The sequence below is a fragment of the Aptenodytes patagonicus genome, chromosome 1 (assembly GCF_965638725.1).
Source record: "Aptenodytes patagonicus chromosome 1, bAptPat1.pri.cur, whole genome shotgun sequence".
Lineage (NCBI taxonomy): Eukaryota > Metazoa > Chordata > Aves > Sphenisciformes > Spheniscidae > Aptenodytes > Aptenodytes patagonicus.
In genome coordinates, this window is record NC_134949.1 from 209,666,007 (window position 1) to 209,685,589 (window position 19,583).

Below are 19,583 nucleotides of genomic sequence, written 5' to 3' on the forward strand. Positions count from 1 at the left end.
TACTGTAGAAGGGATGCTCGAATACAGGGGAAAGGGCTGGGAAAGCATTATTTTGAGGGGGGACAACTCTACTGAAGGGTGGAGGGTAACAGTTGAATGTAGATGCAAATATCTTAAGACAGTTGGATTTATGGGGAAGCAATCTTCAGAAGCTCTTTAAAGTACCTTTAGTTTCTTCTTATTATTCTTTAAAACCAGTCTAAGGAGATAGGAAGGTCACTTGTTCAGGCACTTGGTGGTTTTTTAGTTTTGGTTTGGTTTGATTGTTTTACCCCTTGATTTGGTAGCGGCATCCATCACAACTAAGAACTGAATCCAAGCATCTTAAAGACAGGAGAGCAAGACTAGCACGACAGTCTCTGTGCTGTGTCAGCAATTTTTTTCTTTTTTTAAGTATGGGTAGTACAAAAGTGTTAGCAGGAGTACAAATTGAGTATTTCCCACCCCCCCTCCACTTACAGAACGTCTGCTGAAAGTGAGTTAGTGTTGGTGCTTCTGGAGCAACATTGTAGAAATGGGTCTTCAGAGCTCCACTCACAAGCAGGTTGTATGCGAGGTCTGTTATGTTAATGCCCACAATAGCAAAAGAATAGCTGTAAGAAAAAGAAGCAGCAACATTTGTGAAGAGTTTGTAGTCTTTCAGCACACTGTAAGAAACACTGATGACACTGACACTGCAGATTTTGTGTGCTACTGAGGTGCATTAATTCTCTCCTTTGTGAGCTTCCAAGGTAGGGGGGTGGAAAACAAGAAAAACATTTATCCTGCCTGCTTTGTACACTCTAATGACAGAGTTTCCCTTGTGAAACATATGGTCACAGAGAAAACAGGAGTTTCATCACTGTGCCAGCATTTTCAGTGGAGCAGCACAGATTCATTCCTACAGAATAAGAACAAGCCCAGGTGCCCCTGTGCTCCTGCACTCGCCTCTGACACAGGGCAAGCACTCCACACAGTGGCTGTGTCTGCAGGGTGACCCATCATTTACTATTTTAACCCATCTGCCCCACTGGAATTCATTACCCACAATTAGGAACATCAGGTTTCAACAACCAGTCCTATAAAGGCATCCATATAGCTAAAAAGCCTGTGAAAAAGATCCAGCTGAGTCACCTCCAATTTCTTGCTAACAGAAAACTAGATACACAGGCCAGAAAACAGGCAAAAACCTATATCAGAGCATGCTGGAAAACAGAAATAAGAAAATCAGACTCATGAAGCAAACCCCTGTCCCGCTAAGAGATATCAACAAATAAAGTATATTTAGGCACAACAGAACTCAGAAATTGGAAGTTATTTCTTAATTTGTGAGCCTGTTGCATGAAGAACTTGACATTTCTGGCAGTGACTATTTCCCAAGAAAACATATAATGTCCCACACTGACATTTAGTGATAAAAACAAACTTGTTTAGTTTTTCAGTGATTTTTTTTTTCCTCCTCTAAACACAGTTGCCTTCTGTAGACTGTCCTGGGTATTTTTTCAATTACCTTTATCAAGCAAACCTTTCTTTAACCTTTGATATATTTCAGGAAGAAAAAATAATAAATAAAAGTCCAGAAGTTAACTGCAATGTGGGGGCTAATGGCAAGTTTCACCAAAAAATGAAATATGTGCATTAAAATGTTGTATTACAGATTTTCAGATACACTCAGAAGGAACATCCAGTTCCATACTCATGAATAATACAGCTATACCAAACCCACTGCTTAAGAAAAAACCTCACTATTCTTTCTTCCCTATATATATATATATACACTTTCCTGAAAGCAGATCAGAACCTGGCTCTGACAGTAAGAAGTAAGACTTGATCACATTAAGAAGAATTAGATATTCATCACTGCACTATTTATAGCATACAGAGGAAGCTTCTTCCTGCTACAACATTCTTGGGTTATTTTTCCTAATTCTTACTTCAAACTGTTTTTCCTGTAATCTTTGATCAAAATCAAGTTGTGGTTAAGACAATACATGTTAGTACGTATGCTGAAATTTCCTTTAAAAAGTAACCAGGAAACACCTTTTTCCCCTCAAATATACAGCATCATTGTTAACTGTTGTGTTTGTGGCAACTTTAAAAAGATTTTTAATCTTACCCGATTGCTTTATCAAACTTTTTCTTCTCCCATTCGGCTTTGCTGAATTGGCCGAGGCAGAGGGCGGAAAAAAAAAAAAAAATTAAAATCCAGCTTTTATTGGATTTTTTTATATGCATTACTAACTGACAAATATTTTCTTTCAATTTGATATTATAACATTGACTGAACATGGTATTTTACCTCCATTGATATGGTTAATCACATTTAACTCTGCTTCTGACTGAATAGATTGGTATAAAAAGACTTGAAATGGGTAACTGGCTTTATAGCATTGCTGATAAACTTGTCTCATCATTACAAAGTATGTGCCTACGTCAATGCTCTCGGTAAACGCCAGTTATTTTCTATATTGACCACAAAGATTTTCCACTTCAATTAAGCCTGAGCTATACAAAAAGTTAAAAATATTACATTTCTTTTAACTAATCAAAGATGGTTTTAGCCTTTTGTGTTTTCAAAAGCTATACGTGACACTCACCACTGGAGGCATGATTCACCTGAGGCAGCAAACATGAAAAATGCTCCTCTGATAGAAAGTTTTTATGTCCAGCCAAATTAGAAACCACTCAGCAGCCAAAAATAAGGAACAGTATTTCCTATTATTTGGCACAATAATGCAGAGCTTTTCAAGGACAAAGAAGGTCCCTCCCTTAAAACAAAATTAGTTAGGGAACAGATTGATTTTAGACTAAATTTCTGCTGTTCAGCAACATTTTCATTTAAAAGAGCTGTGTGATGCAACCAGTCAGCCGACATCCCACTAACCAGGTTTTAATCTACTCAAATGGAGCAAGTTTAGCAGAAATCATTGCCTGCGTTTATCACCAGCTAAAAGCAGGCACGGAACTGACCCTGACCAGTGGGCTACAACTTAGACATGCCTGTGGGAGTTTTGCCTTGGTAAGGCAGATCAGAGTTTGCAAGCTTTAGATCCTAAATTATAGACAGCTGTGTGTGAAAGTGTTGTTCTTGGACTATACTTGAACTACAATAACCATATATTACACTAAAAACAATCCCCTGAGCGTCATGTTAATGTAGTATTTTAAAATTGTTGCCATTAAGTATTAAAGATGCTAATAGGTTCATACCCATCCTGACCTGAGTGTTACCAGGTGGCATGCGTGAGGACAAAACTTCACCCTATGGCTTAGCATACAGGAATACATCAGTCTTCACTCATTCTCTAAAATCTTAACCATCTTTGTAGGCTGTGGCATAACATCAGTTAAAAAACCCCAAGCAAACATTGAATAATAAACGATGGCACATGTAGGATGTGGACAAGCAATACAGTTCAACAGAAATAGAAATTACATTGATCATGATCACATCAGTAACCAGCACGGCTGCTAAGCAACCACACCAGGAAGAACATAACGGGCACTGCCAGCATCTTCTACCGAATGCTCTTTCAAGGAATAGAAATTGCACATGCTCACAGAGCACTCCAAGATGGTCATTGGTAATCAAACATGTAAATGAAGAACACTAATGTGTTCCAAGCGCTTTTTGTCCCAGAATTACCACTGGGAACTCAGCCACAAAATACTGAGGAGATGAAAAGCTTCACAGGATTCAGATGTGGATCTGCTATATGGATATCTAACATTACTGGCAGAAGAAAAATGTTTAAGGCAACTGATTACTATGTAGCTGGCTAAAAGGCATCTCCCCGCCCCCCCAGTAATTATGGAATAAATCTCCTATTCACAAGTCATTCACAACACAAAATTTTTGCCACTTGAAGGTACCTTATCTCTCAACATCAGGACAATGGACTAGCCAGATTAGACCCATCATTAGTCAAGGCAGACAGAGTATGTGACTATAAATAAAGGGGCTCTTCAGCTGTGCTAACAAGTCCTTGGCCTAGACTACTTTTGATTATCAAGTCAGTCACAGCTGTTGTGACCATAGTGGCACTGCTTAGACTTTTTTCCTACAGGTAAAAGCCACCCAAAATTTGTTCATTAAACCTGGTACTAAATAGGTCTAAAATACAGTGCTTTAGCTACATCAAGCAATGTTGATTTCATTCTTTATATATAAGCATGCTCAGATGTATCCAGTGTTGCACCATCAGCTACGTTTGAGTTAACTTTAGAGAAAGGAATATGGATCTCTTGGTGTTGCAACAAAGACTTTCAGTTTATAAACCATACTGCAATTTGCCGTGTTAATTGTTATTTACATGTAGGGTCTCATAAAACTAAGAGAAAAGAAAAAAAAAAATACCTTAGTTCCTTCTTAGTGACTTCCCTTCATTATGAAAAGACAAAAGAATTAAAAGAAAGGTAAATAAAAATACAAAATCACTTGAAGTTAGAAGTATAAGTGAAAACATTTAACACTAAGTTTAACTATTTCTAAGATTCAGTATACAAGTTTGCCTCTTGGACTTGATTAGTTTTCAGGATCAGTACTTGAAAACAGATATCATGTGGCAATACCCAAGCATATGCCCAACAAAAAAAACCAAACCAAAACCAAAACACCAGCTCCCTCCCCCAAACACCAGCCAGCACGGTGCTCTCTCAAGTTATTTTTTTCTGGTCTCAAGCATTACCTGTATTTAGGCTGAAGAGAATCAGAGAGAACTTGCTGAGCTATCTCAGTGTCCCATTCGGCAAAATACCTGCAGATATATATGTTCAGGGTGAATTGTTAAAGAAGCACAACAACAAAAAAAAAGCATCTTAAGTCATACTAAGCTGTCCATACACACACTTTGAAAGGTCACTACATGTGTTATGCAGTATGAGTAGCATTTAACATGTTAGGTTCATTAAGCTACCACTCAGACCCCCAAAATGAAAGATAAAAGCAGCTGCAAATTACAAGTGCAATCCTATAAGTGCTTAGTGAATGTGCATTACCAGAGTCCCCTTTCTACCCACCCTACAGAAAATCAGTTGCTTATTACTAGAGCATGGTCTGAGCTCAAGGGAAAGCAGTTCAGGCTTCTTGATCTGGCAGATTCATTAAGCAAGATAAGAGTCATCACAGGAGACTAAGAAATGAAATACATAGAAGGGATTCATCTCCAATGGAAGTTCAAAGCCAGAGTCAGGAGTCTAGGTCCTCAACTGAGCTTTGCTAGAGAATGACATACGAACAGTGGATGGTTTATGTCCTTCAATATGTAAAAGCAGAAAATATTTCTTTTTGCCCTCATAGGGAGAGATTATTTCACCAAATGTTTTTAAGTTATGTAACTACCTGCAGTAGATACAAGGGCTGGAGGAAGTAACAGACATTGATCGATTCCCAAATTACCAACCACAGATGTGGTACCAACACCTGGTGTGCATGAGGCAGAAGGGAAAAGTGATGTAAACTCACTGCTTAATTTTGAGTATTGACAGAAACTGAAGAAGTAGTCTAACTACAGAAGTCTGCCATCAGTGGCTGCATTTCAAGTGTTTTGCCTAAGAATTCAGCATGAAATTCCCAAACAAGAAAGCTGAGCAATAACATAACCCTCCCACCTACCCACTTCCAGGGCATTTTGTTTAAGGAGATCTAGATATTGGTGAAAATATACATTAGTTTCTTTCTCGTGGGAAGAGAGTGCTAACTTACTGTATCACAGAGAAACTAAAAAAAGGGCTTAGCAAGCAGTATTACTGAGTTGAGTTAGGAATACTGAAAGAAAGGAGACCCCTTTGAGAAGAGAAACCCTCAAAAAATTGGGCTAGCAAATAAATTCTTTCATTTTTTTAGATGAAGTCCCTAACACTTTTTAAGTTATTCCCACAGACTTGCTAAAAATCTGCAAGTAATGCTGCTTTTCATGACTTCAGACACCCATAAACCCATCTACAGAGGAACATACTTACACCAAGTTATATAAGCCCAGGAGACCCATCCCTCTAAAGTCTGTTTTAGGATCGTCACCTTGGAAACCAATTTCACACCACTGCTTCGAAATCCGAGCTTTCAGTGGCGAATTGGGCTTCAAGCATTTCCACAACTAGGAAGATTACAGGTAAAACATAATTAAACTTCCACACATTAGTATGGCTTTTTCTTCTTTTTAAACCAAGCTAAGTTCTGATGTAACATCACTGCATTGCTATCTCAGCAACCCAAACATAAAATCAAATTAAATTCCTGGGGGTGAGGAGGTTGGGGGGGAATCCCAAACCACTCTTAAGTATTGCAGACGTTTCAGCCCTACAAGGCCCTTCCAACCTTATCAGCAGCTGCTGTAACATCTTGCACAAGGACTTGTTTTGTTCACACTTTGTGCATCAAACTAGCATCTGCCTCCATAAGCACAGAGACAGGAATGGGCTGGAATTTGGTTGTAAATCACTGACAGAGCGGCAGGCAATCGGCCCTCAGGTCCCTGAGGCTCTGCAGCAATCTTTTCTCTGGCACCTTTTGCAAGTCTCTGGAAGGGTTATAAATCAAGAGTGCTGACTTGGCTACCACAGTGCTGAAAAGCAAACGGAGAACATGGGAAAAAAAATCCATACAAGAATAGCATGTGCCATCTTCATATTTAATTAAGGGGTGAATCATTCATTAATCTCACATAAAAAAAAAAGACAAAGTGATTTAACAAGCCAGATCCTCAGCTAGAATAAATCCACTTAGCTGCACTGGTCCAGTGACTTTAGTGCCTAAATACCATGTTGCTAGGCACCTAAAAGCAGCCTAAATTAACATGTTGACAAATACATACCTTTCCACACACTTCATCTGCCACATCACAAACTCACCCTTTCCAAAGTGTATTAAGAAATCAGGTGTTCTCTGTAAACCATGAATTGGTGAGTAGGGCCTCAAGAAATGCACTTAGACAAAGCCTACCCAAGGGAGAGAGCTATATGCACACTTCCCAAATAAACAACCCAGAAATTGTATTAATTTTAGAAATTCTAACTGCATTTAAAATGAAGTGCCTTTGGAAGGTTAAAACTTTAATGATTTCACTTTGTAATGACTGCATAAAGCATCATTGTTTCAATCATATTTGCTATCTTTCTTGTTCATCCATTGACAGTAAATACAGTATTATTCATTAGTTCAATCACATTAAGTTAATCTTTCTCTCATTCATAAAGTACCCTCCTGGTAAACATGAATAAATGATAGACATTAGGAACTCAAATTACGTGCTGCAGAGATCACTTAGCAGAATATCTAGAAGGAATGGAAACCAACTGGCCTATTCTTCCTCAGCGTGGGTTGGAAACAGAATTAAACCCTTGGACATATTTCCAGTTGACATGAGAATTCACAAAAGCAAAACACCTGCTGTAAACAAGTGCTAATACACAGGTTACATTGGAGGCAGATGGTGAAACTGATACTTTCCTTCAACACTACAAATTTTACAGCATAAGCTGCACTGTTTAATCTCCCCTCAGACAAATGCTCAGTTTCCATTCTGCTTTTATTCTTCTGCAGACATGTTTTTAAAGCACTTACGTGACTACACATCACTGCTGACATGATTCTCAGGAGCATCTAAGAACCAGGGCCTGACCCTCACAGGCTGGGTGGCCGGAAAGGAGACCACGGTCAGCTCTTCGGTGCTTCTCACCTGTGATCCCGTCAGACCCAACTTCTTGCTCTCTGGGCAGTGTAGATGCCCAATGTATTTAGGAATGCTTTCCTGGAGCCAAAGGCCCTCATTAAACCTGCAGCCAGGTATCTGGTATTTTCAGGGGCCAACATTGTAGGCTGGCACCTGGATCTCCTACCTCGAAGACACAGGCTTCCTCACTGGGAAAATCAGTATGACCTTTTAGTTAAAGGCCACTCTACCCCCAAAAAAGTTGTGCTTTTGGTTGCACAGGGGCAGAACTTGAATAGGAGTCCATCTGCCCCATCCTACCTGGTGGCTAGAGCACTCCTTCAGGGGCAGCTCTGGATTTTGACTCCTCGGCGAGACTCCCACCTCCCAGCAAGGAGCCAACCTTAGAGACAGCCTTCCAGACACCTTCAGGAACTCTCTGACTATTTGAGGCATTTTTTAGAAACAGTTATTTGCATCCTTAAGTGCTTATATAAGATGCCTACTGGGATTTTTGGAAGTGCCTAGAAGCCCAAGTAACTAAGGTAACATTTCCAGAAGCTCCCACTGTAATTTGTGGTGTAAGGCACTACACTGCAAACTGCAGCGTGGAAGACAGCTTCATCATCATCATGTCCTGTAAAAATCCCAACAAACAAAGTTGGACGGGGACAGAAGCAAAGGAATTGTTTAAGTTTTCAATATTTTTGTTTAAAATAATAAAAAAACCCCACCAAACAGGTGGTATGTTTTCATAAGACATTTGAAAATTCTGTAAAAAGGCATTTTGCTTGTAGACAAGCTCATTATCACTATTCTATGTTTCTTGCCATTTCTCTGAAACATCTTGCACTAGCTATGGTCTGAAATAGGATCAGAAGAAATACTGAGACTTGCTATTAGACTATTTTCCAACCCCTTTATTCTTTCCTCAATTCCTTTCTAATATAAGAACTCTCTAGCTCTCCCTCTGCTTATGGCTTCAAGATCACCTTCCTGAAAAATACTTTTATTATCTGCTCCAGTGCAAGGCTTTCCTGAAAGCATGAAGTATGTAAAACCCAATGGGTATGGTTTTCATCACTGTGCATTATCTAAAGAATGGTTTCATTTTGTTTTCATTTGAAAATATATTTGGTAAATATAAATGTGTAAGTCATCATCTCTCACCCTTCCATCCCACACAATGAAAGCTAGAGATTTGCCATTGGGATACACAGACAATGTCTTCAAAAATACAAGAAATTGAAGAAAAAAACCCCCATTTATTCTGGTTAAGAGAGAAAAATACCCTTCTCATGTTGAAGAAAGGGGTACTGAAGTAGGACATAGTGCTATTTTTCCAGTGCTCACAGTGCAGAGCTGTTGTCTGCAGTAAGAGCTGGGTATCCAGTGCCTAGACATAGTCCAGCCAGGGGACACGCTTTCATCAACCAGGGAACAAGCTGCTTGCTTGGCAGGTGTTACACCCAGGCTAGATTAATATGCTGGATAGCCTTATCTTACAAGAGGTACACGATAGAGGAAGGCAACAATACCGTTTTGACGCTTTAAAAAAGTATATAAACCAGGCCGTTTGGGGCTGACATGAGTAAAGGATGCTCTCTAAGTACCTCTTAAGCACCTACCTTCAGAAGCATTTCCTCATGTTGCGGATTCTCTGAATCATACGGCTCTCTGCGCAGCTTTTCAACCTCTGCAATCAGATTTCTGTACCCCACAATCTGCAGCAGGCATGCCTGAAGAGATATTCCCAACCTGGGGGGGGGGGGGGGGGGGAGCAACATAATGCAACTCAATCATTTGTAGCCATGAAACAGCACTACCGCGTACATACTCATTTAATTCACGAGTAATGTTATATCAATGAATTGGTAGTCTATCACTTTAATTACAATCGGAGAATTTCCAAGAGATCAACATTACATTAAACAAGGCCTTGTGAAATACATAGTCTTATTTAGTGCCTTCCTTAGATAATAAAATTTGGGATTTTTTAGATCTTTGAACAGTGAATTTTCACACATTGAAATCTCATTGTAACTATACACAGCAGCATTTAACGCCTGCTACAAGCACATCACTGAATCTTTCCCCTCATTCAAATGGCAGCTTCTCAAACAGTGCCCCTGAGACCAGAGATGTGAACTTAAAAAGGGGTGGGTGGGTAACTCAGCAAAAAGCTAAAAATATTCATCTTGCTTCCATACCGCAAAAGCTCGCATAAAGAAGCCAAAAACCTGAAGTAATATAGTTCGAAGATCTGCCTCTAGGCAGCGTGTTTTCCATTCTCATGTTAATAATCACGATAATGGCGCTCTTTTCATTCTAATGCAGATTTTACGTTTCCTTTTTACATTTCCCGATGCATCATTAAAAAAAAAAAGACAAAACAAAAAAACCAACCCCAAAAACCAAAACAAAAAAAAACCCAAACCCCCACCAAACATATGGCTTCCAAGGCTTTAATTTACAAAGACTTTTTTAGTCTTAGGTTAAGATTTTATAATATTAAATACAAGTTATGCAGTACACAAATGCCACGCTCATAAGAATATTTAGTTATATATGGGAATAAACCCTTTAATTTTTAATAATGTCTGAAATTATCTGAATGCCTAGTATGAATTTGGAGGGAACAGTTCAATCCGTATCCTCATTCCTCTGTGGAACATAGACTGCACTGATATTAAGCTGAACAGGTTCCTCATTTGTCTTGTCTGATATGCTGAAATATTTTATTTATTCCATAATACTGTTAAATTTTCCAAGCAGAAGGATTTTCACTGCTTATCTTCTGAGATTAATCTACAGAATCAGAGATTTCATCATTAGGCCATTTCTCTTGCTGCAATTTCATGCTATTTGTGGCTATAACCCTTTTGGAATGACCTATGCAGTGTTTTCCCTCCTTTGCTGTTTGGTTGGTTTTGTTTGGTTTTTTTTGGTTTTTTTCATGCTTCACTTGCTATACACCCTACAGTTTTACAGAAAGGCTGCATTTCAAAGAAAGCTGAAAAGCCTGACAAGACTGCATGTGAATTGCTGTGGTGCATCACTAAACCACAGCCATAATGTTTTTAACTACTCAATAACCTCAGAGTAGTTCAGAGCAGAGCACCACAGGCAGTGGCAAAGCTGAGCAATTTAATATTAAAAAAAAAATATATATTTTTCAGTTCCAAGTTGCACAACATATACAAAGCAAGCCATGTTTGCACTTTACCTAAAGCCAGCCAAACGCACCGTGCAATGTTATTCATGGAGGGGGATAGGGGAGGAATTAGTTTCCCCACTCCTTTTCATTAAGCTTTTGCTCTCCTCCTTGCCCCAGCAGCATCAAGCAGAGGACACGGGTGAGCTGCTGATGCCCCACACCTTCTCTGTGCTGGCAGTGGCAGTTCTCAGTGCACAGGAGCAACCTGCCTGGGCTTGCACTCCCACCTCACTCAGCTCCAGGTGCTCCACGAGATGGAGGTGAGTCCAAAACTGGGAGTATTTCATGGATTGCTACCGTAGTTAGTGTAGACTGCATGTGTCACCACCTGGTTATTCAACCTACTTGCTCCCACCACTGAACATACACACTTATCTCAGAGGCATTGATAAAGGGCCTCCCTCTCTTCAGGTCATGGCAGCCCACAGCATTCGAGAACAGCTCAGTGCAAACACCCCGAGATACTAGTTCAACTCTGCAGAGATGCTACAGTAACAAAAATGACTGCATACAGATTTGCAGAAACACATATAGTATGACACAGATTTGCAGAAACTTATAGTATGACACACGGCCCCTTGTTCTTACCCCAGGAGATTTCAAGTCTCTACTACACAAGGGAAGGTCAGAGGTTCTGAACAAGACAGTTTGGATGCAGGGTTGCTTTTTTTTTTTTTTAATGTTCAAGGAAAATCCATTGGCTTGCCTACTCTTAATCCTGTCTAAAGAAATAGCTGACCTGCTTTTGCTGATGTTTCTCCAGAAAAATTTAGTATAAAATAAATGGCTCACATGTAAAACTTCAGTGCAGATGCTTAAAGTTCAGCAGAACTATGATTAATTTAATATAAGGAGCAATTTAGTAGCAGGGTGTGTTTCTATGTACGTGGCACCACCTTGCACATCCCAGTCCCTTATTTCTCGCTGCTTTAGAGATCTTTCTAAAGAAATATTTCACCAAATTGGGGGGGGGTGTGTGGGTTGTGGAAGACTCAGTCCTGTAAAGTGTTGAGTGCATGGGTTCTAGTCCAAAACCAATTAATCATTTGGATTATCCACATGGATAAAAAAACTAAACTTTTTTTTTTTTAAATATTAGGATCAGATCACTCAAAATGTAACTTAAGATTCTGGGTCCTGATTCAAGCAAGCAGAAGTCATTTGCACCTCTGCGCTCTCTCTCTTCTGGAAGACAGCATTTCTTCAGAGGCCAAAGGCAATGCCGTGAGGAGAATCAGATGGTGATCTCCAATCATACAAAATACTATTTTAACGAATTCCTCGTTTATTCTTGGAATTATTCCACTCAGTTACCCAAGGGTCCAACACTGAGAAGCGAGTACTTGAATCAGCCTGATTCCTAACGCTGCCGTTACTGATGTCCACAGGCCAGGCTCTGAGCCGTGCACATTTACATCCCACAGTTTTTCCTCATATGTCACCTTCACTATTTTTGCCATCACTGATTTTTTTCTGAATTTCATCTATCAGCGTCTTGTGCAATACAAGAGTACCAGAGCTGTGACACCCTCCTCAGATGGGCAGCCTCTCAGCATGGCCTTGCATTCACTTGAAGCAGCTGCTCTTTCATTACCCTCCCTTTGAAGGTCATGTGGGCAAGGTCCTGTGAAGTGACACCCCTGGAAGAGCTCTGGGCCCAGTCCCAGAAAAACTTCACAGGGCTTCTCATCTATGAGAATGAAGTGTTTTCTCTGTTTTGTTTCTCTTATTTTCTTCCCTTCTTTAATGGTTGGGTCGCCATTTTTTCAATCCAGGTGGACAGTGGTCATGTCCACAACTGTTGCATCTCAGGCTAGAGAGACACCCAGTGTGCTCTTTTTCTTTTATGATCAGTAAAGCCTCATTTTAAGACTACCCAGTTACTGTCCTTTTCACTGGGGGGTAGGGCTGGGGGTTCATTCCTGTAATGAGACAAAAAAAAAAATTATATTTTTCCAACTGAGCTTTTGGGTTTTGTTGTTGCAGCAAGACCTTGGGACCACCTTACCTGTTGATGCTGCTAACCACTTAAAGAAAAACAGCCATCAATTTATGGATGCCCATTTTGGATTATGTACATCAATTTCAAGTTTGGGAAGAGGAGTGAACCTCAGACTGATCACCTGAATAATACAACCCTCAACATTTCTCCCACCGATTCCTGACCTAGACCATCTTGTGTCTTAAGGTAGGGGCTGAGAGGTAAGGCAACCACAAGAGAGTTATCACTTACTCTTGAAATCCACGCTTCTAAATTTAATGGTTTGTTGTCTATCTTTTCTTACCACAAAGATCATGTAACATTAAAAGAATATCAGCTATGTTGTATCGTTAAAACTTGTGTTTGGATAATTAAAGGCAGTTTTAAAATGTAAACCAGTATACTGTTTATATCAGTCACAACAGGATGATTTCTTCCCTACTCAAAAGACTGCATTCAGCCTTGCTAAGAAGCCATCACTGTCACTGCCAGGACCACCTGCCTTGGTGGTATTTTACTCCTGGGGAAGTGGCCCCCATAAATCAATGCATCAACAATATACTAAGACAGCATGATTCAGGAAGCAGCTAGATAAAGAGACTCTGGACTTGCCTATTATAGCCACCATAAAAGCTCATCCATTTTTCCATCAGCTTTTTGACAGCAAAGCTTAAGTTGGAGTTTTATGCTGAGAGACAGAATTCATCTTCAAATTGTGTGCCACAATAGCTATGGAGAACCAGTTCTCCATGAACCTAGGCACCGAAGAAATCAATAATTCCCATTTGTTTTGTAAGGAAACCATGAACTTACTGTGGATTTATATCTGGATTAATCCTTTTCAGCTCCATGATGTCATCTATAGTTTTCTCAATAGCATCAGGGTGAACACTTACTGAAGATTGCAGCCGCTAAAAAGAGGTTTTAAAGACATATTAATTCTTACGGAAGCTATTAATTCAACAGAAGTTAACAATGGTGAATTTGATACCCAAAAGCTTCTAGATTAAGAGCCCAGAAGACCCAATTCAATATATATGCACACCTTTCCAGTCTATTCAGTCCTACTGACTGGTTTCAGAGCACTAGCCCTATAAGAACTCGAGTCACTTTGCCATGCCCTTGTAGTCAGTCTATTGCATTTCTGTGGCAGCTGCCAGCGAAGATGATCTGCACTGAAGCCTTTGATCAAGAAGCAGCTTCAGACCATCTGCCTATTATACTGGAATTGCTAGCCTTCATTTGATATCCCCTCTCCCAACACGTTGCAGTAACACAGTAAAACATTTTTCCTTTCTCTTGCATGTCCTTGCACTTTGTAGACATGCCCCAGAAGTTCAGTATTCAAAAATCAACATGCCTTCCAAAAAATTAAGAGCTTGAACTTTGTGGTGCTTTGTCTCAAAACTACACAATTGCTTAAATGCAGGCTTTTAAATAAGATTCTGCCTTTTTGTTTGTGCTAGAAGTACATTTGGAAGCACCATGCTGAACTATGAGCTATGCGACATCATTTTTGCTAATGCTGAGGTAAGCTTTTAAACATCAATGATTCTCATGCCAAAGAGAAATGAACAGCTGAATGATGCTATTTAACATATACACAAATGCTTTGTGAAAAGAATTTAGGTTAGCACAACCAATGCTACAGTGAAAGGATGAAGTGACAGAGGCTCTTCTCCATTATCATATTTAAAAGGAAAGCAGAAAACAAAGTTGTCTTGGCTATCTAGGTACTGCTGCCTTCAGTCTCTTTTATCCCTGCTTTCCAGACCAAAACACCTGAGGTGTAAAGTGTGTGACTGGCTGCAGATTACAGAAATTCTGAGACAGGATGAGGAATCAAGCCAAGAAACCCCAAATTACAACACAACACATCACCCTCGTCGTCTCCACCATGGCCTGTTGCCTCCTCGATTCCATCAGTGCCACAGCATGCCTGTCCCTGGGGCACAGGACACGCTCCCTGACTTTGAAAGATCACCTGCTATTGCGGACATAAGACCCTCTTCAGTAGAAGACAGTTTTAATGTAAAATCATATCAAATGTTAAAGTGATTTTTTGGGGTGAGCAAATGGCAGACTGAACAAACCAACTGCACAGGACACCATAGAAAAGGTGAATGATGGGATCTTTCACTCACCTTACTTTTTGAACCTTTCAGTGATGCCTCTGCAAGAGAACAGTATTTGAAAACGTCATGTCAGACAAGCTAAGTTTATATTGGATTCATTTAACAATTTATTTATTTATAAGAATGAAGTCATACTATTTTTAGCACATGCAGAAAGGTAAAAAGGCATGCAGAACTAAGTATTTTGCAGTTACCTATTTTCATAGTTCTAGCAGCTCCAGGTTTGGTATTGTAACAGATCCTTTGCAATTCACATCGACCTGTTAGTTTCCTGACCACGAATTTCAGGCAGCGCCACAAACATTTGCAGTAGAAGTACAGGCATACCTGGACAAACATCCTGGAAAAAGAAGCAGCCTGAAAATAAGAGTCTTGAGCAGAGTTTGTTTCAACAAGGTCACCACTCAAACAGAAGGTACTTCCTCACCCCAAATTCCCATTGCCAAAGGACACCTTTAAAGCAAAAGCAGCATTCACACTGCAAACGTTTATCCTGGTAAGTGTTAAATCATGCTTTTTAGTCTTACCCAACAGAAAAACCATGGACAAAGCACCAGAACTGGAAGCACAGAATAAGTCAACTCCAGAGTTCTCAAAAGAGCATTTCTAGAAAACTCTTTGTTCCCTTAAAATAAAAGGCCGTATAGTTCCTACTAATGGTTTGGGGAAACAGGACTACATGAGAAGGGAGCACAGCTCACCCTGTTATCATGGCTGCTGAGGATCCAGGGAGCCACTACACCCTGGCTTAGCTTTGCCTCTGCGTCCAGTTGCTCCAAGCAGAGTGTCTGGTTATCCTGACAAACATGAATCAACACTCGTGTCAGGTCCCCAAGAGTGAAGAGTGACAATTTAGGAAACCAAAGCTTCCCCTCTTCAGGACAGAAGGTGTTCAAGAACCTGTCCTAAGGACTGCCAGTTCTTCCCAACATCAGATGTTACACAGAGCTGATGCTGTGCAATTTCTCAAAGTATGGAACTGACAGTAAGCCAAGAAAGCCCTTATTTAGATATTGCATCCAGTTTTGAGCCCCAGCAACACAAGACAGACTTTGATAAACTGGATGGATTTCAGTGGAAGCCCCTGAGATGGTAGGGCTGGAGCACAGACCCTGCAAGGAGAGGCTGGGAGAGCTGGGCTTTTCCAACCTGGAGCAGAGATGGCTTCAGGGGGACCTAACAGCAGCCCCCAGTGCCTGTGGGAAGATCATGGAGGAGACAGAGCCAGGCTCTTCACAGTGGTGCAGGGCAGGAAGGCAAGGGACAACAGTCATAAGCTGAAACATAAAAGGCTCAGCCTAGATATAAGGAGAAGCTTTTTCCCCATGAGGATGGTCAGGTAGTGGCACAGGTTGCCCAGAGGGGCTGTGCAGCCTTCTTCCTCAGATTTTTTTAAGCCCTGACTGGAAGAAGCCCTGAGCAGCCTGGTCTGACCTCAGAGCTGACCTGCTGTGAGCAGGAGGTTGGAGCAGAGAGAGACCTGCTGAGGTCCCTCCCAGCCTGAACTATCCTGTGATGCTATGAAAGCCTGAAAAAGGCTGCATACATGAGAAGTGCTCTATTTTAAAGTTTGCTGGCATTGCAGCTGCTACCAAAGCCCACATACTGCTACCACAATTACATAACACGCCCCAAAAGCGGATTTCATGGGCTACAACTTATTTGGACACAATTTAGCTTTCTTGTTTCTACAGCTATGAAGGCACAGATCCTGCCATGTTACCCAACTGTCAACCCCCACGGGGTGCACCAGGACTTGAGGTGGGGCAGGATCCACCCAGAGTCCTTGGGTTCAGAAGCACACCTCAAAAAAGGCAAATTGCAAAGACCTGACAACAGGAACACTGCCATCTGGACACGGTCCTGGGCAACTGTCTCTAGGTGGCCCTGCTAGAGCAGGGAGGGTGGACTAGATGACCTCCAGAGGTCCCTTCCAACCTCAATGTATTTGTGATTATATTCCATGATTATATTACGGAAGAACATCAGTACAGCTTTGATATGCTAGCTTGCCACTAAATGGTCAAAAATAATTTGGTCCATTATGTTCTAAGCCTGTATGTATCTGTACTCATCATTAGCCCACTATCTCCTCCCCGTGCTGTTGATGCTTTCAAAGGACAGTTATTTTTTAGGACATTCCGTATTATCCTTTTCAATGGAGTGCACTGGTTATTCTGAAATACTGAATTCCAGATACTCAAATCAGTTATAGCTTTCATAAAGCTCGAAGAGCTCCATCACTTCCTAAAACATCCTGAAGGGCATGGTGTAGAAGGACATTCAGGGAAGGAAAGATAAGTTAACTCATGTTAATGTCCACACAGGAGTTTAATCTGCTTTATGTTCACTTTAGCTTAATCCCCTTTGAAGGAGGATTAAGCTAAAGGAACTAAAGCCATTTTATGTATAAATGGAAAGTATCCACGCAAGTATTTAACATGCTTTAAAAGCATCCACTTTATTGTCACACTTTTAGCTAATTCACTTAAGACTCCCAAACGCCTGCATGCAGGCAACCCCCTTGTCTTTACGCAACAGGAAGCCTCTATTTTAGATACAAAGTGAAACCTAAAGAATGAGGAGTCACTCCCACGCTGGAATCAAGTTTTAGGCAAGCAAAAAAGTTTCAGCTGCTGACACCAAAATATTTGGGTGTCATCCCCCCCCAAAGATGTGCCAGAACACACTACTGTGAGAAGTTTGTATGTGCTTCACAGCAGGTGATCACCTTCAGTATTAAGAACAAGACCAGTTATCAGGAGGCAAGTCCATCATCAGCCAAGCAGCCATTCTTTAAGTTTCCAACAGTCAGAAGTGTAAGTCAGTTAAAGAGTCAATCTCACATAAAAGTCAACTAATGCCTTCAACTGCAACCTTTAATAGTGGCTTGAAAAAACCCCACAGGCTAATACTGGGCATTTTGGTTTTTTAGTAGAGATCGGATATCAACCTTCACAGATTTGACTAGTCCACCATCCCTGAAGAATCAAAACACAATCTATAGCCATCCCTCAGCACAGCACAGCTCTGTACTCAGGCTGAAGGTCCAGAGAAACAAATACAAGAGATTAATGCCAAACTGGAAGGTGGAATGTAGTAAAACAAAGTTCTGGCTTTTCACCATACATTTGTAGTAAGAAGTTAAACTTGCTTTCTTTTTGCCCGCTTTGTTTCCAAAGGTTAGGTCTCTATTAGAGCAACTCACTGCCCAGAAAGCTCATTTATACCAAAAGAAGGGAGGAAAGACTCGACTTCATGTTAACAGCCCATGTGAGAAGATTTCCTTCTAACGAGCAAGGTAGCTCCCACAAAAACCACACCTCCTTTAAGAAAGCTCATGCCTACATTTAATTGCCTCCAGGGCTGAAACATCACAACCCATTTCATCACTCAAACCCTTGTTTCTTACTGTATTGTGTGATGTGGATAAATTTCTGGGGCAGTGGGGGGGTGGTGGTGTAGGGAAAGACGCAACAACTTGTTAGGTGCATTTGAATTATATGTTGCTGCTTTTAGGCTTAATGACAGATTTGCAAATCAAAGGAAAAACTCTGAAAGGGATTGACCTGTGATCTTCCATGGTTGCAACCACCTTCCCCACTGAAGTTTTGCTTTGGCTATGGTTTGCACAAACATTAACTAATAAAAATGCGTCTACCAAAAAAAAGTCACTACAGCACGCAAACACTACATCTGTGACTCACTAAAATATACTTAGCAGCTATTACTAATAAAACAGACAAACACTAGTTTTGACTAGGTAACTTATAGAAGAAAGCCTTTGTGGATACCTTCAATTTTCTACTACTCAGCCATCTCAAGCTTACAACAGTTGAAATCTTCTGTTTGTAACATGAATGGCATAAAAAGTAACACAGGTCTGGTTTCAAGGGGTTGTTCTTTATAAAAGGGAATTCTTGCTTGCAGAAGTCCTGTAATAAAAGCACACTAGTGATTAAATAAGACAAATTTTATTTTAGCTGCTACGCACTTCAGTTCATGTAAGCAGAGTGGAGACACTGGCTGCTATAAAACAAAACAGAGTATCATGAACAAGAACCCACACGGAAGCGCAGCATGAGCCACGTGTCTGACTAATGCTAATGCACAGTGGCATTAGCTTCTGGTTTGTTTTAGAGTCTGATTCCAAACGTCCTCTCCACTCAGTCTCTTCTGCGTTTTTGGGTGGGTTTTTTTTCTGCTTGCCTTTGAAGGTTTTCTCAGCACAGAAAATAGGTGTGCTTCACTAGCAGTTTGTGTAGTCATGTACAGCGATACTTCGGATCCTGAGGTGAGCTTTAAGAACAGAAGTATTACAGAAATGAAGATGTTCCTCAGAGACTTGCACTCTACTCTTCCCCATCCTGATACAAGCTCCTTCTCCTCCTTCTGTATTACATGCAGCTGTACAGACCTACGGATTTGTGCTTATACACGCAAAGTGCATTACAAGAGTTCATACAAACATTTGTTCAGATAAACCAAAGAAAAATCTGCATAATAAGATGCTGATGTGCTCAGGCCCAATCAACAGGCAGTTCCCTTGCCAAGGATGCTGTATGAGTGGAAACACATGCAGCCATCCTCCCATGAGAAGTCAGGGTTTTACACATTCCCAG

The 19,583-nt window shown here is 40.6% G+C and overlaps 1 protein-coding gene across 6 annotated transcripts in view; it reads right to left on the reverse strand.

The window, feature by feature from the left end:
- Positions 1–19,583, reverse strand: part of ELMOD1 (ELMO domain containing 1) — a 63,240-nt gene that overhangs the window by 6,990 nt on the left and 36,667 nt on the right. For 5 of the 6 annotated variants that reach the window (XM_076328192.1, XM_076328193.1, XM_076328190.1 and 2 more), the window contains 9 exons: positions 15,156–15,301; positions 14,971–14,999; positions 13,640–13,737; positions 9,257–9,386; positions 5,941–6,074; positions 4,668–4,736; positions 4,337–4,360; positions 2,096–2,137; positions 460–593 (listed from right to left, as the gene is read on the reverse strand). In XM_076328192.1, coding sequence (XP_076184307.1) covers positions 460–593; positions 2,096–2,137; positions 4,337–4,360; positions 4,668–4,736; positions 5,941–6,074; positions 9,257–9,386; positions 13,640–13,737; positions 14,971–14,999; positions 15,156–15,301 — 806 coding nt within the window. The remainder of the gene's footprint in view (positions 1–459; positions 594–2,095; positions 2,138–4,336; positions 4,361–4,667; positions 4,737–5,940; positions 6,075–9,256; positions 9,387–13,639; positions 13,738–14,970; positions 15,000–15,155; positions 15,302–19,583) is intronic. The other variant, XM_076328195.1, reaches the window with a different exon arrangement.